The 26,551-nt window shown below is 41.7% G+C and overlaps 1 protein-coding gene across 1 annotated transcript in view; it reads left to right on the top strand.

Annotated features, from left to right (window-relative positions):
* The window catches only part of pcnx2 (pecanex 2), a 38,763-nt gene that overhangs the window by 2,885 nt on the left and 9,327 nt on the right, over nt 1-26,551 (top strand). The window contains exons 3-33 of the mRNA XM_085181816.1: nt 1,445-1,562; nt 1,658-1,694; nt 2,558-3,081; nt 3,171-3,359; nt 4,843-5,325; nt 5,417-5,594; nt 5,671-5,821; nt 6,009-6,151; nt 6,538-6,616; nt 6,886-7,021; nt 8,609-8,751; nt 9,034-9,187; nt 10,733-10,765; nt 11,129-11,300; nt 11,417-11,527; nt 11,750-11,841; nt 12,649-12,758; nt 13,068-13,176; nt 13,630-13,722; nt 13,831-13,981; nt 15,086-15,227; nt 16,948-17,125; nt 17,710-17,818; nt 17,905-18,034; nt 19,265-19,323; nt 19,454-19,669; nt 19,748-20,001; nt 20,736-20,969; nt 21,347-21,450; nt 24,734-24,878; nt 24,992-25,222. Of these exons, the coding sequence (XP_085037942.1) occupies nt 1,445-1,562; nt 1,658-1,694; nt 2,558-3,081; nt 3,171-3,359; nt 4,843-5,325; nt 5,417-5,594; nt 5,671-5,821; nt 6,009-6,151; nt 6,538-6,616; nt 6,886-7,021; nt 8,609-8,751; nt 9,034-9,187; nt 10,733-10,765; nt 11,129-11,300; nt 11,417-11,527; nt 11,750-11,841; nt 12,649-12,758; nt 13,068-13,176; nt 13,630-13,722; nt 13,831-13,981; nt 15,086-15,227; nt 16,948-17,125; nt 17,710-17,818; nt 17,905-18,034; nt 19,265-19,323; nt 19,454-19,669; nt 19,748-20,001; nt 20,736-20,969; nt 21,347-21,450; nt 24,734-24,878; nt 24,992-25,222 (5,008 nt within the window). The remainder of the gene's footprint in view (nt 1-1,444; nt 1,563-1,657; nt 1,695-2,557; nt 3,082-3,170; nt 3,360-4,842; nt 5,326-5,416; nt 5,595-5,670; nt 5,822-6,008; nt 6,152-6,537; nt 6,617-6,885; nt 7,022-8,608; nt 8,752-9,033; nt 9,188-10,732; nt 10,766-11,128; nt 11,301-11,416; nt 11,528-11,749; nt 11,842-12,648; nt 12,759-13,067; nt 13,177-13,629; nt 13,723-13,830; nt 13,982-15,085; nt 15,228-16,947; nt 17,126-17,709; nt 17,819-17,904; nt 18,035-19,264; nt 19,324-19,453; nt 19,670-19,747; nt 20,002-20,735; nt 20,970-21,346; nt 21,451-24,733; nt 24,879-24,991; nt 25,223-26,551) is intronic.

Genomic DNA, 26,551 nt, shown 5'->3' with positions numbered 1-26,551 from the left:
CTTTTACATGTGAAACTTTATATAAAATCGTAGCGACCAGGTTACATCTTGGCTGTTTGTTTGACAAGCAACACACACACACACACACACACACACACACACACACACACACACACACACACACACACACACACACACACACACACACACACACACACTCTTCAGTTATATTCAGAAAAAAATCTGTCAATGTGGCACCTTCCTGCAGAGTTGAGTGGAGGTGTGAGCATATTTATTTGTATTTCAGAACATACCCAGTATAAAAAAATAATCATATTTTACTTCTGCTTTACTTCTGATTTTCCATTAATGCTGCTCCCTCTGTTCATTCACCTTTTATTTCACTCGACTACCACTCTCCAGCCTCTCTGTCTCTCTGTCTGGTTTGTTGAACTGGGAATGAGAGGGCAAAGTGTGATGTTGTGTTTAAAAATGCAATCAGCCATTTCTGCAGTACACTTTAAAGCAGTTCCCAAACGGTCTGCTGTGAGGCAGAAAAACATCCCTTCTTAGAGAAAGATCAAAACAACTCTGGACCTGAATTGGGGGCAGCAAAGGATACTTGATTGTGTGAAAGACATACGCTTGTCGAGCTTATTGCAAAGCAAAAGAAACTTAAAGGCAACACTCTTGCAAAGGGGTTTTATGCTAAGTCTAGATGCTTCAAATGGGCTTCCAAGATTTCCTTAGTCGTACAGTACAGTCCAAAAGAGACAGAAGAATTTAGATGATAGAGATACTGTTTAAGGCAGATACGATGCATGCTGAAATTTTGATTTGCCCTTTGGTAGACTTTGGGCACAAAATGTTTGAAACACCTCCTCTAAAATAATCAAGCATATTTTTTTCTAGCAATTGTACGTATGACCTTTAGAACTGTTTGGCACTTTGAGCTCCACAAGCTCAAGTTTTTGAACTTTCACAAAGCCCTGACCGCTGAGAAGGGACTTTTTGAGGGTAATATATTTCTATTAGAACTTAATTTACACCTCTTAGGCCTCTCTGTGGCGGAAATCCTGAGATGCTCTTCAAAGGTTCCTTTTCTCTAATTTTAAAGTATTGCTTATCACAAATATAGCACTTTAAAGTGTTGCTGTTTCTTATGTCTCTGCACTTTTGGATCCTGCTCCACCTCTTGGTGACCCAGCTCATACAACCGCAGTAAATCAGCAGGTGATTATGTGTTTACCATTAGGGTTAGTCTGTAAACAGCTTTAAAAAATAAACAAAAAAATGTCTTTACATCAGTTTTTAGAGTTTTCCTTTAACTGCATTGGGACTAAAATTGAGTTTTAATTCATTTATATGTATAAAGCGGTATATTTGTGCGTTCTTTATTCATCTGTATCTCTAACCTGTACATCACCGTATTTAAAAAATGTGCTACATTATTCACATTCCTACTTAATTGTGTCTGTTTTCATCTCATGTCTTTGGCCGTTAGGAAGAGCAGCACAGTGCCTGACAGTGTTGCCATGACTACGTTGGCTCGGAAGCGTCCCAGTTCAGTGATCCAGGTGACGGTGAAACAGACTGAAACTGACCCGGGACTGATTGGGGTGGTGAGAGAAGGTTTAAATATTAACACCTGGCAGTGTGAGGATACTGTGTTATGTCTAAATTGTAATCCCAACCTTTTGAATTGTCCTCCATACAGGACTGCTCAAAGTCAGATGAGGTGAAGACCGTGGAAGGTAATGCTAATCTAAGATACAGATAGTTAACTAATAAAGGAAAAAAACATGACAAATGGACTGGTTCTTATATAGCACTGCATTCATCCCCATGGTGACTATTTGTAAACTGCAGATTGATTTTGAGTTTTGGAATGATCGAGTCATCTCAAATTGTAGTGTTACATTTTTTTTAACCTAGTGAAACTTTAGTCAGACTGACACTAAGTATGAAGTATGAAGCAATGCCAAAAGACTACCTTGTGGCTATTTGGGATGTAAAAAATGGCACAAACAATATGACTAAGAGATAAGCATGCAAAAACTGTGTGAAGACAGGATGCAGCAGTTTAAAACTGCAGTTCCACATTTAACCCCCATGAAAGGTTCTTTGTAACAGACCCATTTCCTGTTTAGCGTGTTGTCAAAATCAGTCAGTGCTGAAAGAAAGCTGTTCCTCTTCCCTACTGTATTGGATGGCTTCTTACACGATCCAGGCCGACAACTTCCTCCCAAGGAAACATCACAGAGTTAGCAGCCGGCCAACAAGAGCAGCTGACTGCTTTCAGTAAAGTTATGACCTAATGGACTGGTGATTAGTAAGAGCCCAGTCAGCTGATTGAAAAAGGAAGAAAAAAAAAGAAATCCAAATCCTCGTGTGCAATGCACCAGATTATTGTGCAAAAATGGTGCCATTTGTTTTTAATAGTAGAAGGATGAATCTATAGCTTCCTCCCCAATGGGAAGATATCTACTGTAATAGTTATAGTAGTTATAACTAATATTGGTATTATACTATTTCCACTGTAGGATTTAAAGCTTTATTGTGGCTTTGATTAATATTACGCTTTAAATCAACAAATTGAATTTGCATTTCATTCCAGAGAAAGACAGAACTGCTGCAGAGGAGAGGCCTGTGGAGGGAGGCTTGCAGCCAAGCCCAGAGCCATCTCCTGATGATCTCTCTAGCCCCAATCCCGATCAGGCTGCCCCCCTGCTGCAGGCCCAGCAGAGGCCCCCATCCCAAGCCGAAAAAGAGGAGCTCCAGACTGAATCTGCGGGTGTGATAGAGGAAACTGATACAGAAACAATTGAAACTGAACCTGTGAAAGAAGGGATAGACATTAAGGGATCTTTGACAGGGATTAACAAAGAGCAGTCGGAGCAGGAAAGGACAGCAGAGAAAGAGCCAGAGCAAGACAGAATAGAGGAAAAAGACTCTGAGGATAAAGAGACTGCAGACAGAGAAATAGCCGATGAAGGTTTGCCTTCTTCCAAGGGAAGTGAAGATGAGAGTGAAGAGGAGAGTAAGGGGCATAAAGAGCCCTCAGATGCCAACAACAACTCACTGGAGACTCCCCATGAGGACCAGGAGCATGTCATTGATATCCCAGAACCTCCTACACAGGTAGACCTCATAAAAGAGTAGGAAGACATGTTTGATCAATTTGAATTTGAAGGGCCGGGTTTATTACGAGTATTTTTCTTTATGAGTAGGCTATGGAGGAGACATACTGTTCTGATGAGATTGAAGTGGTTCTGGTAGACAACTCTGGCCCCGGACCTGTGCCAGCTCACTTGGACGACAGCGACACAGTCAAGATCATCATCACTATGAGCTGTGATCCTCAGACTGCTGCTCAGTTGGAAGAGAGCGTCAAGCAGAGCCTTTTGGAGAATGCACAGGTCAGAATCCATTACTCAGTTACTTTTAAACACATAATGTTTGTTTCTTGGTGTTGTCCCTATTTACATAGCTTTTAAAATGTTAAAATGATCTCATTCCGCTACCCAACTGTAGTTGCATCACGGTGACTTCATCATTTTAAATGTCACAGGCACACAGGTCATTGAACACCAGCAATATTTTTGACCTCATGCGCGTTGAGACATTATTTCACAATTGGCTGTAGCTCAGGTGGCAGAGCAGGTCAGCCACTAATCAGATGCTCGGTGGTTTGATCCCAGGCTGCCTCCTGGCTGCATGCCAAATATCCTTGGGCAAGATACTAACCTACTGGTGGTGGTCAGAGGGCCTGGTGGCGCCAGTGTCCGGCAGACTCGCCTCTGCTACAATGTAGCTTGCCATCACTACTGTTGGATGACTGAATGCTTTGGGGTCCTTAGGGACTAAGTAAAGCGCTATACAAATGCAGGCCATTTACCAATTTGAAAGATAAATGCTGGCATTGTCATCTTGAAATATTCCCGTGCCTTTAAAGAAGAAAAGAAATCCATTGATGGAAAATCCTGGTCATTCAGTCTTTTCATGTAGTCAGTTGACAACATTTTTAGGGGAAATATCATTGCTGAACCTGGATTTGACCAACCCTAGATCATAACACAGCCCCCATCATCACTTCCTCCACCTCTTCTTACCCTGATGCACCCAGTCAGGGTCACATTTTTATGCTCCCTTGCAAACTGAAACCTTTCTTTCTGACTAGCCTCTCTGATAAGTGGTTTCTTTAATGCTCCACAAAGAGTTATCTTTGTGTGGAAATGCTCTTACTTTCACGATTAAACTAACCTTGAGTGCTGCTGTTGATTTTTTTCGCAATGTGATTTCACTAAACTTTGAAGTGATCTCTGTTCATCATTGAAGATGTTTTTCCAACATATTTCTTTCCAGAAGATCGCGGTTCACTGCTTCGCTCCCAGGTTTTAATAATGTGTTGGACAGTTCTTAACCCAGTTTTAGTAGTCTAAGTAATTTCCTTAGTGGTTTGTTTTAAACCAATCTCCTTCAGTGCTCTCAGGTTCATGCTGTAGATGACCGAAGATAGCAGTAAACAGTATAAAAGCTCATTTTTTCCCAGCGAAATCAGACCTTTATTCAAATTCGATTCAGCATCTAAATGTCTTTTTGTGTTTTCATTGTATTTATTTATTCTTTTATCTACTTTGAAATTGTGTACATTTACTATTTTATCATACATTTGTTTGGTTCTTAGCTGCTGTATGAAACTCAAAGTGCAAAAGAATTTGACAGTGTTTGTTAGGTAGATATATTTCTAAGTCTCCAAATTTATGCGGAAGATCAGATTTTGTATTCTGTGTGTGTTATAGTGTTCAGTTTGTCGGCTGTTAAATGCCGGTTGATTTATGTCAGAGGTGTTGTTACGTTCGAGGGAAAGTACAAGTGACATGTCTCTGTGTACCCTGCAAGGCTCAGAAGGATGCAGGAGAAAGTCACATCAAAATCCCTGTCATCACTTTCGACTCCCCCGAGGAGGAGAAGCAGGACTCGGAAGAGGGAGAGGAAGTGATCTGCTCAGAGGACGACCCCACCCCGAAACAGCATATGACTACAAGCCAAAGTGAAGAGTTCCACTTATGCAGAGAAACCACCAGCTCTGAGTCCACCATGCTCGAGTGCCCAGATCCAGAGCAGAAACGTCTTAGTCTGCAAATCACCGCTGACAGCACACCTAGTCCACAGCTGACAAATGATAACAGCTCGTCGGGTATCGACGTCCACTCCCACCCAGATGACACGGACCCTCTGGAAGCAAACGTGGACTCACAAGGGTTCCTGCGCCTGCCCCAAACTCTGGGTCGCTACGGACCTGGTGGGAGGACTCACATCCGAGGGCTGAGCATGGACAGCGGGAAAGATGCAGTTCTGCTTTCAGGCCGCTCACACAACACGGTATGTTGATAGATTTGCCCCTTTGTATTTCTGTGTCCATTTTGGAAATGACCGCCCAAAAAACTCCCAAATATTTCTCATTGTCTGTCAGGCTACCATGACCAGTTCCAAATCAGACCTGGAGGCAAAGGAGGGCCAGATTCCCAATGAATCAAACTTCTTGGAGTTTGTTTCCTTGTTGGGATCCCTGAGTACCAGAGGGGGAGGTGGCAGTACACAAGAAGAGGAGAAACCAGAGCGCAAGGAGGAAGTTGAAGCTACAGACGAAGGTAAAGAAAGATAGATAGAAGAAAAAGGTTGGAAAGGCTCATTTGATTAAAATGATTTCCTTTAATCCATGTACAGAAAATCAAAGTGCAACTTCGAAACAAGATGAAACAGTAACCGATAGCAACACTGACAACAAACCAGAGAGACCCAAACCACCCACCAGTCTGCCTACCAACACGCTACAGGCTATAACACCTACACAGATCCCAATAGTCTCTCCTGACAGGTAAGCATTCCATTAACTTCTCACATGTTTCAGCTGATTTCACACACACACACACACACACACACACACACACACACACACACACACACACACACACACACACACACAGATATAAGCACATGTTTACAGCACTTATATAATCTAATGGCATCCAGGATCTCTGGCTGATTCTGTTTCTTGTCTGCAGTCCACAGACAGACAGAGAAAAGGATCCGGATTACGATTCCCTTCCTTCGCAAACGTCTCAATCTGAGAGCTCCATGCTGCAGGTCATCTGCAGACCAGAGGCTACCAACAAAGAAGAGGCCTACACCTTTCATACTGTACACCGTAAGTAGCTAGTCTTGTCCAGCGTTTAGACTGCCTTATCTTTTTGTTAGTTCTTAGAAATTTCATGTGTTTCATGCAGGAGACAATTGAATTGCCTGTAGTCACAATCAACAACCATGTGCTGTTAATACCCTCAGTCAGTATCTGGGGGGGTCTAATAATATTATGATCTTCTGTGCAAATACATTGTGTGTGTGGGAAGCATTGCCAGCAGCTTCCCACACACACAATGATAGCAGCTTGTAGATTATATGACAATTTCCTGGAATGGCTCCAAGATTTTCAGCCCTTCAGTCTCAGATGGCTGCAATGCTAAACAAATCCAAGCTATTATTATCAAAATAGAGCATGTCTGACTAGTTCAATGTGTCTGTTTGTGTCACCAGGAGACAGGCCTCGTAAGCTGTATGCAGAGAGAGCTCTCAATCTGCCGCTAGGAGCAGAGCTCATTACCGGCAACATGTGGTACTGCTGTTATAACTTCATTCCACGCTCCACTCGTCCCCCTCTTCATCTGCCTACAACAAGTTGTCTATTATAAATAATTTTTATTTTTCTGTTGTTTTTTCCCTGCTTTCTCTACCTGCATTTTGACTGTAACTGCCCCCATGAGCTTTTCTAAACATCATCTTACGTCAATGCCTGTTTCCATCCTCTGCTAAACCGTAATCTCTGCCTGTATAATCAAGTATATTCCACATACTCACATCAGCCTCCACTATGTGTGTCTTCAGTGACCTGCTGTCGACTTCCTCCAACTCAGAGTGTCAGGACGGCCTTGTGGGCGGTCACAGTGACTGCCCTTTCCAGCGACGCATCATCCCTGCACACAGGCTTCGGCCACGAAGAACGCACCCCGAGATCTTCCAGGTGTCTGTCTCCTTTTTGTATATACATATATATATTTTTGCTTTCCAACCCAGTAGCATCAAATTTATAATAAATCTGATATGAAAATAATCTCAAGAAATATTGTAAAGGGAGTCAACAAGAGGCCTGAGAATAAACAAGGTTACAAAAGGGGTTTGTAAATGTTTTATAAGGAAACCAAATGATGTGAGATTGACAACACATCTGCTTCCTTCTTTAAAGAAAAACTCCTGAGGTACTTTAACCAGGTGAAGAAATGAATCCATTGATAAATTTGTCAGGTTTTTTTTTGTATCCAAGTACTTAAAATACAGTAACTCTTAATATAACACAGCAAATCTGTCTGCCTGTTTCTCTATAAACTCCTCCCATACCATCAGGAGTCGAGCAGCCACAGTTAGCGCACAGTCACAACTTAAATCCTTCCTATCTATGTTAACTATTGGGATGTCATCATGTTGCTTAGCAACCACCTACCAGCAGGCTAAAATGACCCATTTGTAACATTTATGCACAAATAAAAGCACAATTGTAATTACATGAGAATAGCATCTAATTTAGCAGATATTGAATTGAATAAGCAATCAGTTTTGATGTCTCCAAATTCAGATTTTTTATTATCACATTAGACATTTTAACTTATGAAGTCAAGTGTCGTGTATTTACGGACTACATTAAAAGTTTAATGTTGGATGAGTAGCTTTTTTCCAGCATGTAATTGTATGCGTTCTTGTCACGTACGTTATTTACATGCATAGATAACCCATAATAGATGTAAATGTGCAACCATTATGAAAGTTATGAAGTCCTCTGTTACTCCACGGGTGTATATACAATTGAACAAAATCGTCCATACCAGTTTTTCATTACGCTTCATGCGTACACTCATTTTTAGAAAATGGATGGTTGACGTGATCCCTTAATCATACATACGTCTAAATTAAGTTTGTTGTACATAAACATAAACAGTCCCATATTTATATGCTATTTGTCACTACTGTTGTTACACTTTTCTCAGTGTGGTTACTAGTAATAGCAATTCATCCATCCATTTTCTTAACTGTTTATTCAGGTAGGATTGCTCGTGCCATGCTCAACCTAGGAGGAGCATGTCAGCTGTAATAGAGTGAGCAGCAGTTACACCCTGGACAGGTTGCTAGGCTGTCACAGGGCTAAGATCGCATATAAAACAGCATATATTTTAAAATATATATATTCTAAATGCACATTAGAATGGCCCACTTAACTTAGCTAAATCCAATTAATGTCTTGTCTCTGTCAGGCTGTTGTAGTAGCAAGAAGGTCAATCCTGAATCAGTCTTTATTGCATCTGGACCCAGACGAGCAAGAGTGACATAAGCTGTCTGGATCAGTTATTGAAGCTGAAACATCAAATTACGATTTGCGAATGAATCGGTACTGCACCTCATTTTCAGAGATCTGATTATAAAAAGACTGCATTTTGAATTATGCGGGATCATGTAGGTTTCAAACAGCAGACTGTTTTGGTTTTCTGTATTATTGCACTGAAATTCCAGTCGGTGTAAGCTGCTTATGCCCGTGTGCATGTGTGTGTGTATATGTCAGGAAGAGGATTCTTTGGATGACTCATCAGAGACGTCCACTCAGGAGAAGCCGGCCAGGAAAATTTATTACAAACTCAAACTTTTTCCTGGGAAGTGGATCAACATTTTATATGACCGACTCGCGCTGCTCGCCCTTTTGGACAGGTAACACACAAAACCTGCTGTAAGATCTTCCAGCTGTTCACACTTTGAAAATAAAATCTAGTTTACATACAAAATTTTAGAGATGAGTTTTTGTACGTCACGTTAGTATTTATATCTCCTGTATCCTTCGCTATGTGGTGAAGAACATTGTTCAGCAGCAGGTCTCTCTTTGAGTCACTTCTTTTCTTTGCACTCTTCCTTCCTAATAAGGTATTAGAGGCTCTGCTGTGACCTGTCTCTGCCTTTTGCATGTGCTGCTTTTTTTTTGTTTTTATATAATAGAAACCAGGATGTTCTGGAGAATCTAGTTGCAGTCTTCATGGCCTTCCTGGTTTCCTTTCTGGGTTTTGTGCTTCTCAACCATGGGTGCTTCAAAGACTTCTGGATCTTCCAGTTCTGTCTGGTCATTGCCAGTTGCCACTATTCATTACTGAAGGTAAAAAAGTCTTCAGTCCAGGATAAAGATGCTGTATATCAAACTGAGGACAAAATCCAAGACGATGTAATTGCCACATTAATAGGTACAGCTTGTGCTGCGTTTAAGGAATAAAGAGTGAGGTCAAAATGTTAGCCATTGGCACTAAATATAGACAAAAAGTAAAACTGACCTCAGACTTGCCAGTTCCTGTTTGCTCTTACTCACTTCCTCTCTGCTGAAATGCAGCAAAGCCTACACGCTAATTTAGTCAGTCACTGCTTTATAGACCCCCACCAGTCCAGCCTCCAGAGAGAATATTTAGCCAAATATAACGAAATATGATATATACAAAAACAAGGAAATGATGACCTACCTCAGACACTAAACTCCCACTATGTTATGCTGCATATTTTCTCATCCATGAATCGCCCTCTCATTATGGTGGAGAGATTTGTATGTCCTGGTGATCCCTGGAGTTATGTGCTATATAGGATCTCCCAAGGCAAACAGGCCCTGAGTGAAGGGCCAGATTAACTGTGAGTCATAGGATCTCTACTTCTCCACACCAAAAGGAGCCAGTTGAAGTGGCTCAGGCATCTGACATGGATGCAGTCTAAGTGAGATGTTCCAGGCATGTCCCCCCCTGCAGGAGATTTCGGGGCAAACACAGGACACGCTGGAGAGATTACGTCTCCAAGCTGGCTTTGGAATTCCTTGCTGTCCCCCAGAAAAGCTAGAGGAGTTGGTTAGTGAGAGGAAGGTCTGGGGGTAAAAGTAAAGTAAAAGTAAAATGTATTTATTGATGCAAGAAAGCAATCATAAAGTGCTTTTCAGACTATTGGTAAAAAAGACAGCTAATGTGAGGTCAAAATGAGCACACATGAACCAAATAAAACAACAGAGAACACAAAAACATGACCCTAACATGAAGAGAGAGTGTTAAGCTATTCCACAGTCTTGGTGCTAAGATTTGCTAAGATTTGAAATGCACAATCCCCCTTAGTTTTCAGACTAGTATGTGGGATCACAAGAAAACCTCTATCTGAGGACCTAAGGATCCAGCATTGTGAATAGGGGTGGAGTAATTTGATGATATAGTTGGGGGCTTCACCCAAGGCCAGAAAAGTAAGAACCAAGGTTTTTAACTGAAACCTAAGCCTGACTGCAAGCCACTGCAGGTGCTTTAACAATGGGCTGATATGATCGAAATTTGTGCGTGTGAGTTAAAAGCTTTGCAGCCGCATTTTGGAAAGATTGAAGGAAATTGGTAAATGCTTTAGACAGATAAGAAAATAGTGAATTACAATAATTTAAGAAGGAGGAGATGAAGGCATGAACAGCCATCTCCAGTTCAACAGCAGTCAAGGATTGATCTGAAGTGAAGTCGAGGTTCTAAATCGTAGCTTTTACAGTGGATACTTACACAGATAACCCAATGACCCAGATAAGCAGCAGAAAACGGATGAATGGGTAGATGAAAGGATTGTTGGATGGATGTTATCAGACTAAAGTTGGTATTATCGCTGCTGTTTTCAAACTGGCTTTTATGGGTTTGTTTTGCAGAGTGTTCAACCAGATGCAGCTTCACCAACCCATGTAAGTTTGTTTCTTTGTTACTGAAAAAAATACTGAAAAGATTGTATAATAATCACTAATAATGGAGGAAACACGTGCATCCTGGTTGTGTGTGAATGTGACTGCTCTTCCTCTTCAGTGTGGCAGTTTTCGATATATGATGTTATGAATTTCAAAACAGTTCCTTTTTTCCATGTGAATAATTTTGCTGAGCTTTGACTGGTGAACATGCACAGTGGCTACGGAGGATCTGCCTTATTTGACTCTATGGTTGTTGTGTCATATTACTGTGAAAACACAGGAAGGTGTTTAGGTGTAGGTGTTATCTTACTGTGATGGAAATCAGGGTAAACCCCTACAGGCGGCATCCCTTTATGTCTCCAGGGTCACAACCAACTGGTGGCCTACAGTCGAGCGGCCTACTTCTGCATTTTCTGTGCTCTGATCTGGGTGCTGGAGCAGCTGCTGAGGAGGAAGGATCTGCCGGTCTCCAGCCTTTATGGAGTCACCATCGTCTGCTATGATGTACTGCGCTTCTTACGAGACCTCCTAGTGGGTAGGGATAAATGCAACAGGAGAAAACATGCAGATGCAGTTGCTTGCAGTATGCTAACAGTATTTCTTTCCTTTGATAAATACATAAAAATGTCTTTTGTTTTATGCATTAAACAGGTTTTACCTACTGCTTCCCAATCACCTTCCTGGTGGGCCTTTTCCCTCAGATCAACACCTTTACCATCTACCTGCTGGAGCAGATTGACATGCACTTTTTTGGAGGAACAGGTTTCTAATCTCTTGATTTTAGCATTGCTCGTGTTAGCTAATTCAGATCCTAGTTCCTATTTTCACTATAAACTGTAACTTTTGGTTGTTTATTCATAAACATACATACAAAGACAGAACAGCCTTTCAGGGCCATCGAGTAAAAAGTATCTTCTGAGCTTAGTTTGTTGCCATTTTAAACCACTGTGTGTATTTTTAACCTTTCTAACTTGTGTGTCTCAGCTGCCACCAGTCTCATCTCTGCAGTGTACAGCATCTTGCGTAGTCTGGTTGCTCTGTCTCTGCTTTACGGTTTCTGCTTCGGCGCTCTCAAGGTAGGAAACAGAGGAAGAGCACTTAGAGGATGTAACATTACTTATCTTCTTCTTTCGTACTTTTTTCCTTTCCTGTTGAACTAATGCTGTGTTCACCTAAATGGTTAAAGGAGTAGAGGGAAGCATGTAGTACAGGTACAGGAATTTTTTAAATAATCTTCAGTAAAACAAAGTGTTACGGTCTGCGAGGGGGGCAGACCGTGTGTGGAAGTGTGAGGACCCAGGTGCAAACACAGTCGAGGAGACAGCATTGAACTTGAAACGAAAAGCGAGCCTTTACTTTTGCTGGATTAAAGGTGGCAAACAAAGCAGAAAGCACAGACGCAAACCTAAACTAGAAGCTGACTAGATACACAGACGACGCGACAATGAACGAGGACTTAAATACACACATGAGGTGATCATGAGAAGTGGAGACACATGAGGACACAGCTGACACACACGAACCTGATGACGGGACAGGGGAGGTGAAACTAAATACAATGAACAAAGAACACCAGACTCTTTCAAAATAAAACAGGAAAAATGATGACACAGACATGACAATATGAAGGGCAAGTGAGACCAAAACACAGAGTGAAAACACAAAGGGAATCTACAAAACAATGAACTATAACAGCAATCTAGGCAAAATAGAAATAACTGAATAAGCTGAGCTAGAACATAAATGAGTAACAAAATACAGTGAAACTCAAAACACTGGGTTGCATGACCCAAGACTGTGACACACAGAAAGTGTTGCTAGTCAAGCACATGTCACACACACTCACAATTCACATTGCTGTGTGTGTTTGTTGGTGTTTATAGGAACCATGGGATGAGCAGCACACCCCAGCCCTGTTCTCTGGTTTTTGTGGCCTTTTAGTGGTGCTTTCCTATCACCTCAGCCGACAAAGCAGTGACCCTTCTGTACTTCTGTAAGTATCACGCGGTGTGTGCGTGTGTGTGTGTTTGCTTGTGAGCAGCCTCTTGTTCTTTATTTTAAAAAAGCTGAAAAAGCTGAAATCATTGACACAAGGAACTGGAAGCAGATGGTTGATAACTCCGATGAAACGTGCTGATACTACCTATACTATTTAAAAAACTGTCACTGACTCACTTTATTTGTATTCTTCAGAAGTTTTATTTGAAGCTGTTAAAAAGCTTCATAAATAAATTCTGTTATTATTAGCTGCCTATTATCATCGGTCATTACTAATCTAAACGTGTAAAATACTTATTCTCAGATCTCTAATCAAGTCAAAGATAATGCCTGCGCTTGTGGAGAGTGACGAAGAGGAAGAGGATGATACAAACATCAAAGATCCTCTACCTGAGAAACTGCAGAATTCCATGGTAACAATATTTATCTGCATATTAGTGGAAGATGGTGAGGTTCAGGTTATTATCAGCCCCGGGATTACAGGCCTGTCCCTGTTAGCTCAGGTTAATCTGGGATAATAATTATCAGAAAATCAATCCTCATTATCTCTGTGCATCTCTGAATTTATACAGCGTGAGAAGGCATAAACTGCATAAAGGTGAGATGATGAATCAGTGTTTGCTGGCGATCACTGTGTGTGATTAAAGGGAATTATGCATCAGAGAAGGCAAACCTCCCGTCGCCTTTTACAGCATTAATGGAGATTGTAAAGCTTAACTCTTCCCGTGCTCCTGTGCCTTTGATCTCCAAAAACTGGCGGCTCAGCGCAGATAGTCAGGAATAATCGCACACCTAAATGAGCTGGATATGCGTTTTCATGTGGATTATGAATGACTGCAGCTGTCCCTCACTTTTGTGCTCTGCAGAAAGAAATTCTGCTGTCGGACATCATTGTGTGCTCCGTTGCCTACATCCTAACCTTCGCCATCACCGCGAGTACCGTGTTTCTGTCTCTCAAGGTGGCCCAACTTGTTTTCTCCTTTTTACACTGCCTTCTACATTTGATCTTTACTACTGGCACAATAATTTCATCTTATGTCTCTTTTATTATATACCCATGTGTGCAGCCCTTTGTGACCATAGTGCTGTATGCTCTGGCGGGGACTGTGGGGTTTGTAACCCACTACCTGATCCCCCAGCTCAGGAAGCATCACCCTTGGTTGTGGATCTCCCACCCAGTCCTCAAGACCAAGGAGTACTACCAGTTTGAACCCAGAGGTCAGTGTCCCTACTGCATGTAGTTAATAATGAAGTATGTGCGTGCAAACAGCAAAACCATACAGTTAACGTAACAGCAATCGGTCACTCAGTTATAAAAGTGCACAATCACTGTGTGCAGCATGGTCCCACTACATAATTAATGCAAGTACATGGGATAAATATACCGCTAAAATAATATCACAACCACATTAAAAAACATCAGCTAAGTGGAAATCTGATGGGCCCAAGAGTAATGGCTTGTAATGAATTAAATAAAGGCAGGTTTTCAGTCTCTTTAAAGATTTCTACTGAACTTGCTTCTTAATCATGTAATGGGAAGCCACTCTGGAGATAAGAGCACTTTAGGGAAGTATATCAGCATTGGGAGAGTGAAGAGGGCCTGCTGGTCTATATGGCACAATTAGCTCAGATAAGTAAGGTGGTGCAAGTCCAGGCATAGCTTGAGCAGGCCAAAAGGAAAGGGAAAAAAAGGAAAATTGAAATTTAAAATTCAAAAGCAGATGACACTTTTTAGAATATTTTTGAGACGGGTGTAAAAAAACTGCCATATCAAACATGGAGCTACTCGCTGTGATGACCTCTGCTGAATAAGAAAGCAGACAAAGGTAGCTGTTTGGTATTGTTTCGTGTTTTTTATTCTTTATTTTCAGTCAGCAGTTTGTGTTTACAAGAGAAATAACAGAACCAGTACTATGTCATATCGTTTACTATACATGGGTTTTAAATGATGGCTCCTTGAGGCAACTGTTGTTATGATTTGGCACTATATAAATTAATTGAATTGAATTTATGGAGGGAATAAATGAAATGGTCTGCACTGCTACACCCTGCCTGCTTATACACAGTCACGCTGATTTTTCACGATGGTGGTGAAAGCTAAAGTATGGCTGTGTCTGTTGGTTAGCCCACACTGAAACATCTACATAACTTCTGTATTGCTTTGCCGTTATGTTTTTGTGAAATGAGCTGGGGTGGATGGATTTTGCTGTAGCGCCACCAGCAGGTCAGACTCTAAACTTAAAATGTGTCCCGCTAACTGTGCTCTGAAATCTTGTGATTCTCCTCCGTTCATGGGTTTTTCAATTTTGTCATGTGTTGCAGAGGACGCGGTGCTTATGTGGTTTGAGCGCCTGTACGTGGGACTGCTGTGCTTTGAGAAATACGTGGTGTACCCCGCCATTGTGCTGAGCGCGCTCACTAATGATGGCTTTGCTCTCAGTCACCGCAAGAAGCTGGGAATCCAGTAAGTGGACCACAGAAAACATACAGCATCACATTTAAGATTCCACTTTCTGGATTTTAATTATCATTATTTTCTAGTGTAACCTATGTTTTTGTAGCTACAGTTTACAGAGGTCACATGCAGGCATTCACCAAGTTGCTGTTTAGAAAAGAGCACAGCTTTTAGGAGTCACTGAATGCATGTGTTTTATTGTGACCGGTTCAAAACATGGCTTTGCAGAACAGGCAGACAATCGGCTGCAGTTTTTTCAAATATAATACTAATATAATAATATAATATAATAATAATTTGCCTTTTGCTTATTAAAAGTCCAGTGGAATTTGAAAAATGGCAACAAATAATATTTGTTCGACAATTCCACCTAATTAAAATTGCAGATAGGAGACCAAGTAGCAGCCATAAAACAATGAATGACTAACATTGATGTTATTGAAGCTAATCTAATAATTCTCAATTGTGACTCTACAAAATGTGATGATAGTAGTAGTTGGTTTATTCAGTGGATGTGCCAAATGTGTTTTTATTACAATTATAGACCGGATCCAGAAGTATGCACTGGGAAGGTTAAGATTTCATCTTAACCAGGTAACTTCAGGGTTAACCCTGGGTTTGCTGAACTACAAAGGTGGTTCACTTCTTACTGACCATGGTATATTGCCATGGTAACTTATGCTCCGAACCTAACCTGTTCCGGAGAAGGTTAATTTAAATTGAAATCACCACCTACTGACCAATTAATTCTCTGAAAAATCACATCAACTTTCGTGGGAGACCCCTCGGGATGGTAGGCGGGTCTAAAGTTTTAGTGTCTGATGCCTTTATGTTTCCGTGATGAGCAGCAATTATAAATCTAGATTCTTAGATGGAACTTGATTTTTTTCCCCCTGTTGGCTGCAAACAGTTTTATAGGAATTTTAATGCTGTATGAGAATTAATTTACAGTCCAAATTAAAAGGACATGGTCAAAACAACATCTTAATGTTGAATGGAGGCTTCTAGCTTAACTTCACCTAATTCCAAGGTGCATAGAGAAAAACAAATGCCCAAAGAAGTCACGTCTCCAGCGTCACTTGTATAAAGAACAGCATTTGGCCTGTGCCCTTCATCCGGGTCAACAGGCTGAAATGCATTGATCAGGTTTCCTCCATTCTGTTTCCAAGCATCACATTTTTCTGAGACACACTCATCATGGAACAACAACATCACACCAACACCACCCAGTCCCTGACTACAAGCACTGATGATGGAGCTTCTGCTTTCTGTGGTTTTAAGAGTTACTAAGGACCACGGCACTCTTTGAACATGATGTCCACTATGAGACCTACAGAAGTTATTTTTCTTCACAATTCATCACAGCCTTAAATAGTGTTCGTGTACGATAGCCATCGCCACACAATATCTCACTGAAGGTAAAAGCAAACATTTTTAAGAAGATGCACTTGCATCTTGACACTTGACGAAGGAGTATACAAAGGGATAACCCTATCCTTGGAGCAACGATGGCCAAGGTTCAGCATTTACTTTATTTATACGGTAGATCTTTGATTGATCAGATTCTGCCAACATCAATCCTTTTATGTGACGTCCTGGGTTAACTGGTAAAATTTACAGTCAGCTTGGTGCGACTGCTTATCCACTTAGATAATGAAAAGATAGTACAGAGCCCATTAAGGAGGGGGATTTAATTGTTTTTTTGTGCCCTTGTTTGTGCTTTCTTCAGCTGTGATGTTCTCCTGACGACAGTCGCTGGACTGAAACTCCTGCGCTCATCCTTCTGCAACCCCAGCTTCCAGTTCCTCACTCTGCTCTTTACACTTGTTTTCTTTCACTTTGACTGTCCACGTGCCTCTGAGAGCTTCCTGCTGGACTTCTTCATCATGTCCATTGTGTTCCACAAGGTAAAAGAGCCACTGATGATTTCTGGAGGACCACATGAGAGAATGCAGGAGGTTGAAACACAGTCATCTTACACGTATACAATACTTAGTGGGTATAGAAATAAGCAGATATTTGTGATAAGCAGAAACAAGGTCACAAAGAAACTGTTATACACAACAGCTGAGACTTGAATGCTAACTGCTAATTTACTCATCAAGTTTGCAAAGGGTAGTTACTCATAACAGAGAGTGCTAGTTATGCTCTGGTAAAGTCTGAGAAAATACAATAATCAAAATTAAATCTGCTGACAAACCTTTTGAAAGTGATTCTTAAAAATAAAAATAGTAACTTCAAGCTGATTGAGAGCAACAAAAACATGTTTTTATTTGCGATTGAAAGGTGTGTTTTTGTGTGTTTTATGTGCAGCCATTGATAGAAACCAAAGAAAGTGTGACTGAAATATGTAACCTTCAGTTCTGTTAATATGTGCCTGTGGTGAACCTTGCAGAATAATTAGAGCATATATGAAGCTAGGCAGTTAAATAAGGCTGTCGCTGCTGTGCGGCTCTCAGAGGATTGACTGTGTGCTTCCCTTTCTGTCCAGATGCGTGAGCTGCTGCTGAAACTCCATTTCATCCTGGTTTACATCGCTCCCTGGCAGATCGCCTGGGGCAGCGCTTTTCATGCCTTTGCTCAGCCGTTTGCTGTGCCTCGTATCCTTTCTCTAAGACCTGCATGTGTGTGAAAGTACATCAGTGCCTGTTTTTACTTTCCTTGACTGGCGTGTGTGTGCGTCTAGACTCAGCCATGCTGCTGCTCCAGACTCTGCTCACCACAGTTTTCTACACTCCACTCGCCCCCTTCCTGGGCAGTGCCATCTTCATTTCCTCTTATCCGAGGCCCATTAAGTTCTGGGAGAGAAACTACAAGTAAGGGCCTGATGAGGAAATTAAGTGAATGTGCGTCGGTCTCTCAAATGGTCCTGATTAAGGAATTCTTGAAAATTAAAGAACAGGTCATTGTTAGTATAGCTCATGAAAATAAATATGTTTAGCTTGTACTAAAATAGCCTTTTTTTCTCTGTGCTGCAGCGCTGTCGTTTCTAATTAAAACAAACTAATGAGGTAGACTTTTATTCTGTTGCATGGGCCTTTTTTCCAAGTTTGAATTGCACAGTCCAGCTGCAAATGTGGCTAAAAATAGTCCTCATCAGTTAGAGTAACTTAAAAAACTACAATACCCAGCTGTGTCAAAAAAAAAAAAAAAGATTTGCAGTTGTGAAAAAACTATTTTTCACATGTCTATGCAATTTTTTGAAAAGCTTATTATACCTCAGGGTTCAATAGCTTATAGTACCACCTTTAGCAGCAATAACTTGAGGTATATTCTGTATGACTTTGTCAGTCTTTCACATTGCTGTGGAGGAATTTTGGCCCACTCTGTTAAAGTTTGATATATAGAGGAGCACATGATCAACTGAGTGACTACAAGGTGTCCAGGCCCTATAGCTCATTTTGTAGAAGTTGTCTTTGATTAGGCTTTTACATGGTTAAATGGGCTTATGTGGTAGGATAAATACTGAGTCGTGACTTCCTTCTCCAGTTTGTAATTTGCACATCTGTTTTTTCATTTACTGAAGAAGCAATCAATCTTTGTCTTTTGAACTGAGCTCCCCTTCTGTCTCACACTTACTTGGCTGCTTACACAATAAAGTGTCTTTGTTCCTTCTTACTTATTGATGTGAGAGACTGCACGCATTCAGCACCCTGAGAGCACGCCAGAAATACTCGCACAGCTTTCATGTGCAAGCTTACCCCACGACTATATTTAGGTGACACTGTCAGTGTTCGACCTGAAACCTTGAAATCACTGACAGCATCACCTCAGCTGGAGTCAGTTGAAAATAGGAAGTGTTTGCTCAAGTTGTCACTGTGAAGCTCAGATGAGCAGCAATGCAACATGACACAGAAAGTATAGCAGAACAGTCACAGCAGAGCAGGAATAAAGTGAAATAAAAGCATACAGTAGTTTTATAGTGAGACACTTCATACAGGATTGCATGATATATTTTATCAGCTTTTAACCTGATGTATAAGCACATACAGGAAAAACATTTGGTCAATGTTGCACAGATATGCTTCTTTGTGTGTTCCTTGCAGCACAAAACGTATTGATAACTCCAACAGCAGGCTGGTGTCCCAGGTGGACAAGGAGACAGGTGAGCTTTAACTGGACTATCAAATTAGTTTAATTTATTTCATTCCCCCAACACAAAGAACACCTTGTATTTTAGTATCAGATAAGGCAGCAAGCACATTTGATCTGTTTTTCTGGCTCTTCTTTTGCAGGTTGCGACGATAACAACCTAAACTCCATCTTTTATGAGTACCTGACTCGATCGCTGCAGCATTCGCTTTGTGGTGACCTCATGCTGGGCCGATGGGGCAACTATAGCGCTGGGGACTGTTTCATCCTGGCTTCTGACTACCTCAACGCCCTGGTCCACCTCATAGAGATTGGCAATGGTTTGGTCACCTTCCAGCTGAGGGGTTTAGAGTTCAGAGGTAAAGTACAGCCATCCCATCGCGTCCCTGGCAAAGATATCTTATTGCTTTACTTATGACTCCATGTCTCTATCCCAGGGACGTACTGTCAGCAGCGCGAGGTGGAGGCCATCACAGAGGGCGTGGAGGAAGATGACGCATGCTGCTGCTGTGAGCCGGGCCACTTGCCTCACATGCTGTCATGCAACGCTGCTTTCAACCTGCGCTGGCTGGCTTGGGAAGTGATGGCCACCAAGTACCTGCTGGAGGGTTACAGCATCAGTGAGAACAATGCTGCCACCATGCTGCAAGTGTACGATCTTCGAAAGCTGCTCATCACCTACTACCTAAAGGTACATTTACACTCCAACCTGAAGTTTCCAGAATCACAGAGTATGTGCGTTTACAGGGCATCGAAACATTTCAAACTATATTGCTAAAAAGTGTTTGCTCGCCTGCATTCACACGCACACAAACTTGAATGACATCCTGTTCTTAATCCAAAGGGTTTAATATGGCGTTGGCCCGCTCTTTGCAGCTGAAACAGCTTCAACTCTTCTGAGAAGGCCTTCCTCAAGATTTCGGAGTGTGTTTATGGGAATTTTTGAACATTCTTCCAGAAGCATATTTGTGAGGTTAGACACTGATGATGGACAAAAAGGCTCGGCTCGCTGACAGCAACATGTGACTGACTCCAGAGAAACCTGCAGTCACTGTTCTTACATGGGAATTTGCTTTCCACTTAAGATCAGATTTTTGTCATGTCAAATAAATTCAAATGAATCTCTGCTATTAAAGGGAACCCTGCACGGTTTAATAATGCATTCACCCCTGATGCATTCAGTCAGCCTCACTTCAGAGGCAGGCTGAAAATGGAACATTCAGCTCGTCTCAAAAGGCTCTTAAAGAGCTGCCTGCACAAAGGTTAAGCAGTTTAAATGACAAATTAATTAGCATCTTATGCATTAATCACCATTACAAATAGCAGCATGGCAATAAGGGACTCTAGACATCGTGAGCAATGCAGTACGTACAAGAGTATTATGTTTTTACTTACTGACCCGTTCTTTCTCAATCTCCTTTTCAGAGTATCATCTACTACTTGGTCCACTCTCCCAAACTGTCTACATGGCTCAAGGATGCCACCATTCAGGAGGCGCTGCAGTCCTACACCAAGTGGCACCACATTGAGCGCGACCCTCAGGTCTTTAGCGTGAAGATCGATGAGGACTATGTGCATTGCCTGCAGGGGGTGACGCGCGCCAGCTTCTGCAACGTTTACCTGGAGTGGATCCAGCACTGTGCTGGAAAAATGGAGACGGTACGCCCCTTTAAGACTGTTCTATTAAACATCGTCTTGTGAGTTTCAGTTTACACTCTGCTGCAACTTAATGTGGTTATAGTCATGAGCCCAAACGCTTAAAATGCTGAAAGAAGAAGAAAAACTAGAATATATTTCAGATTTGAGAAGCTGGAAACAGTAATGTTTTACGTCTCCTTTAAGGAATTTTGTTTATTGTCATTCTGCTTTTACTTGTTTAGAAATCTGACATGAGTAAGAAAGAAAGCAAGAGTTGCACAGTGAAAATAAACCGCTGCAAATTGTCATACAGCACTCATAATGCTTGAATTTGTACTTACTTTTATCTCTGGCCCATATGCCATTGCCTTCATCCGTGTGTTTGTGCTTATATCCAGCCTGTGGACAGCGATGAAGACTCTCCTCTGGTCACTCTGTCTTATGCTCTCTCCGTCCTGGGGAGGAGATCCCTTGGCACTGCGTCACACAACATGTCCAACAGGTAAGCCTGTCTGACTCAAAAACAGCACACATACACTGCCTGGCCACAAAAATGGTCACCACCTGGATTTAACAAAGCGAATACATAAAAGCCCTCTGTTGCATAATTACTGCATTAATCAATATGTTTCAGCTGGCAGAGAAGACTTCATGCAGCAGTCTGACTCTCCCATCATCAATGAAAGAATTTGACTAAATAAATAAATAAATCCAATTGTGGTCAGAAATAAATGCTGTGACAGTTAAAGGCTATCAAAGCTGAAGGCAGTCCAGTGAAATATTAGAGTGCATGACTGTTTTTGGCTGGCCTGCAATCCCTCTGTGAAGTGAGCTGTGTGGAAATATTATTAAGGTCTTTATACAGCATAGGCTTATGCTCATCACTTTGAGCAAATATTTGGTAGCCCATTAGTCTTTCATAGAACTCTGTGTGAGCAAAGTGTTTATTTGTGCCTCCATTAGCTGAAGTTACACAAGAAAGGCAGAGGTGCCGTCATGTAACAGTAAGACGGTTACAGCTGCTTAATGTGCTTCAGCTGTAAACATGTAGAAATGTTTGACTGTGTTTAAAATCTATTCAGATGTGACTTTTCTATGGGAATATTATGAATTTTTAGTTGGTTTATTTGCTACAATGTGTCATTTCTTTAGCTGAAGGGTGTTTTAGGACACAGGAAAAGCGCAGTCAACAGTGATGTTGTGGTAATTGTTAAGAAATACTTTAACCTCCTAGGACCTGGTGTCCACATATGTGGACATCACATTTTGGGATGTCTCGACCAAAATACTTAATTTTTCTCTACAAGGGCCTGATATCCTTTTTTTTTTTTTTTTTTTTTTTTTTTTTTTTTTTTGCCTGTCCCGTTTGGCTCTTTTGCCATCAGAATTATTGTCTAAAGGCGAAGAAAGATGCCCAACGGTTTTTCTTTACCAAATTGACCATCCCAGCTTTGCCGTAATGGTCCATTTGATTCACCTTTTATTCTTTATTTTATTTTCACTTGCTGAATACGGGACAGATTTGACTGGGGGAAAGAAAAGGGAGAAAGAAAGAGGGAAAGAAAGACAGTTGAGAAGAGGGACGGGGGAGAAGGGCAAAAAACAAAAACCAACAGAATAAGCAGAAGAAAAAAAATAAATAAATAAAAAAATAAATACATATATCGATCACCTGGATCACCTGTTGAGAAAGAAAAAAGAAAACAAGCAGAAGAAAACGAGAGTAATACAATAAACCACATCACAATGATATATGGGAATATGACAGTAACTACTAAATATTAAACATTATTGTGCAGCACGTAAGATCGACAGCACAGTGTGCATTGAGGTAGGAGCCAAAAAGGGTGTAGTTTGTGTGTGTGATCACCCGTGTGTACACCTGTGAGCATGGACGCGCTTGTTTTCTTAAAAGGTTCCCTCATGTAATGATCTGCTAGAGGGTGTGGGGGGCCACTGCCCCGTCCTCCAGGGCATGAAGCAGGTATGGAGGAGATCAAAACTCCAGACATCCAGAGGCCCCCAGAACACAAGAGACCAAGGAAGACCAACAGAGGGGCAGCCGCGCCACTGTCCCAGAAAGAGCCGAGGAGAGTCCCAGATGAGGGGTCACCCAGCAGCCACGGAGCAGAAGCCAGGGGGGGCTGCAGTGACGTGCCCGTGAGCTCCGCCGGCAGCCAGCTGTGCCTGAGTGACCGAGCCCCAGGCCGAGAGGCCGGGGGCACCCCACCTCCGAGGTGGCCCAAGCGAGCCCCAGGCTCCAGGCCCCGATAAGCAGCCGCCAAGGAGTGAGCCGGTGTGCACCCGGACGCCCACCCCCGGACACAAAGAACCACCAACGCACCGATGTCTGAGGGAGTCCGCCCCCGGCAGGGGAAGTGGTGGGGGGAGATAGGCCTCCAAACCTTGGAGGGCCTGAGCTGTCCTCAGAGAGGTGGCATCTGATACCCAACCTGACATATAGACACAGACATACAGGCACACACAGATACAAACATCCATTCCCACCCTCATGCTCTCATATGCACTTACTCCACACTCAACCAACGTGGAGACAGACATAAAGAGACGCTGTACACACAATCACACTCCCCAAGCGTACTCTACGAACCGGGTCTAGGTACCCTTGCCCCTGGAGGGGGGAACTGCACCCAGACCCAGGTTGTGTTACCCTTTTCCCTGCGGTGGGGAGAAGCAGACCGCCCCGACTCCGCAGCAGCAGGGAGGCCCCACATTCCGGATCCCAGTCGGACGGCCAACTCCTCCTCCTAGCCCCCCTGCTCCAGCAGGAAGCAGAGAACGAGGGTGAGAGAAGACTCCTAACCTGATAAAGGGCCTGATATCCACTTACGAGGACATTATACTGCCACTGTTCTATCAAAATTTGAAACCAATGTCCTCATATGTGGATCTCATTTTTCCCAAAAACAAAAATTAGGTAAAAAAAAAACAAAACAATCTGGTAATTCTTTGCTTTCACATTCATCAGGTCCTAATCAACCCAAATAGCAAAGAAAAATTAAAAATGCATGCCATGAAAGAGTTCGGGTCTTAGGAGGTGAAATCATTCATTCCCTCAGCTATTAGATTACTTACAGGGATCATTTAGATGAGTTTTTCTGTGATTGTTCATTTTTAGGCATTTGTTCTTCTTTTTCTATTTATTTATTTTTAATACATTTATTTATTCTTTAAGAATCTGTTTTGCTTTGACCTCATTCTTTGCTGATCTCTACCTTAACAATGTGTATATACTATAGATTGTGTGTTTGACCATGTATGTAGGTTTTGTGGGTAAGTTGCGAACAAGTTGCCCTTTTGGGACTGATAAAGTTATCTGAATCTGAATCTAATTTTAAAACCCTGTGTGTTGTTAGAGTGTCGACCTCTTCAGTCTGCTTCCTCTCCTTTGTGCACTTTGGCAGTAGATAAACTTATTCCATTAAAATAAAATGAATGGAAACCAATGAAATTAAATGCTTACGCTAAATTGATCTTAAAATATTGTAAAAATGTTTCTGTTGCATTTGAGATTACATGCATAAGTTATTGGAACGTCTGTCTCATGTTGTACACACGGTGTACGGTGCTAAACAGAAACACCAGAAGGGGGAGCCAGTGGATAAATCTTTAAACATCCCCGTCATTCAAACATACCTCTGACTCTGCAGTGTTATTATGTCTTGTCATCTAATCTAAAATATGTTATTATAATCCATGCTTTATTTCTCTATCTTTGTGTTTCCTTTATTTTCCCCCTCAAATCCCTCCCTTCCTCTTTAAAGTCTGGAATCATTTCTGTACGGTTTCAACACCCTGTTTAAAGGCGACTTCCGCATCGCCACTAAGGATGAGTGGGTTTTCACTGATCTGGACCTCCTCCAGAAGGTGGTGGCTCCTGCAGTCAGAATGAGCCTCAAATTGCATCAGGTAAAGCGAGAGCATGTAGCTTTTCAACCTTTAGTCTCAAACTGTACAGGAATTACACATTATAGAGAAAACATTTCCTTCAACACTTCATGATGACTTTCCTGCTTTTGCAGGATCACTTTACCTGTCTGGAAGAGACCGAGGAGGCATCTATCCTGTACGAAGCCATCACAAACTACCGCAGCAACCTCGTAATCTGCCACGAGAGCGATCCTGCTTGGCGTAAGGCTGTGCTGTCAAGCCGTGACACGCTGCTCACTCTGAGACACATGATTGATGATGGCACGGACGAGTACAAGATCATCATGCTGTACAAACGCCACCTCAGCTTCAAGGTCATCAAGGTAAAATAAGTTTAATTTTCTGACTGAATGGCTAAACAGCTAAATGCTGTGTGCACAGTGTGACAGCCTCCTGCCTACCTATGAGGAGAAGGTTGGTCTCAAAGGTTTGGCAATAAACAAACCAACAACATCACTTTTCCATCTGTATGATAGAACATAATCGTGGCCTTTTTTTGCTTTTTAATCTTAGTGTAAATAAATCACGCAAATTTGAATTTCTTCTGTTCAAACTACTTTTGATTCTGGAGTTGCTGCTTTCCCTTCAGGATGTAAAACGGACTTTTGAAAATGCGCACATCTGGATAACATACACTCATCATCTCATGGTATTTCTGGGCTTTTAATGATTTCTTTGAGCTGTGTTTTTTTCCAGGGTGGAATGATTGCACAGCATACTTCTTTAATGACTTAAAAAAAAACAAGATTTGGAAGTATGAATTTATTTTGGATTTTCTCTAATCCACACAGGGTCAAAAGTATATATAAAGGCTCAAATATATGCAAACACTCAGTTAAATATTTTAATCAGTGGCGTTAAAAGTTCTTCAGCGTCGTTTAACTCGACAAGGCCAAAGCCTATTAACTTCATGTTGGTGTTAGTCTTAGTTTCTCTTTGCCAGCATAAAAAGGATTTGTTCAACAACACTCACTGGATTGACCAATCCTCAGAAAAAATGGGAAGTCCAAGGAACTCAGTGAAGAAGGAGAATTGTAGATTTACACAAGTTGGGAAGGTCTCCAGATTCCAAGACTGTACAAGTACAGGTATCACTATTTTGCCAAGGTCTTGAAGAAGACTCAATCTGTCACCCTCAGATGAGAGAAAAAGTGAATTTCAGGCAAATCCTAAGAACCACCGAGGCTCAAACTTGTCACTAAACTGCATGTAAATTGAGGGCACCGACCAACTCCTGCTCCAAAATCAGCACCTTCATGGTTAACTGAAATTTACAGCTGTCCACATGGAAAAGCCAAATATGTTCTGACAAAATGTTTTATTGTTAGAGAGAAATTCTGCTATTTGGCCACAATGACAAGTGATACGTTTGGAGGAGTAAAGGGGAAGCTTTCAAACCCAAGAACACTGTACAAGCTGTCAAGCATGGTGGTGGTAGCATCACGGTCTAGGGCTGTTTTGTTGCAATTTTTATATCATCTCATGTCAACAGCTGGATGACTGAAACTTGGACACAATTTGGTGTCCCAACAGGACAAATATCCCAAATGCAAATCAAAACTCATTTTGGAACTGATAAAACAGGCTAACATTAATCTTCCCACAGCCCTGCCCTCAACCGTATTAAAAAATTGTGGACTACACTTCAAAGA

The sequence above is a fragment of the Neolamprologus multifasciatus genome, chromosome 13 (genome assembly GCF_963576455.1).
Source record: "Neolamprologus multifasciatus chromosome 13, fNeoMul1.2, whole genome shotgun sequence".
Taxonomy (NCBI): Eukaryota; Metazoa; Chordata; class Actinopteri; order Cichliformes; family Cichlidae; genus Neolamprologus; species Neolamprologus multifasciatus.
This window is presented reverse-complemented; position numbering and strand designations above follow the sequence as displayed.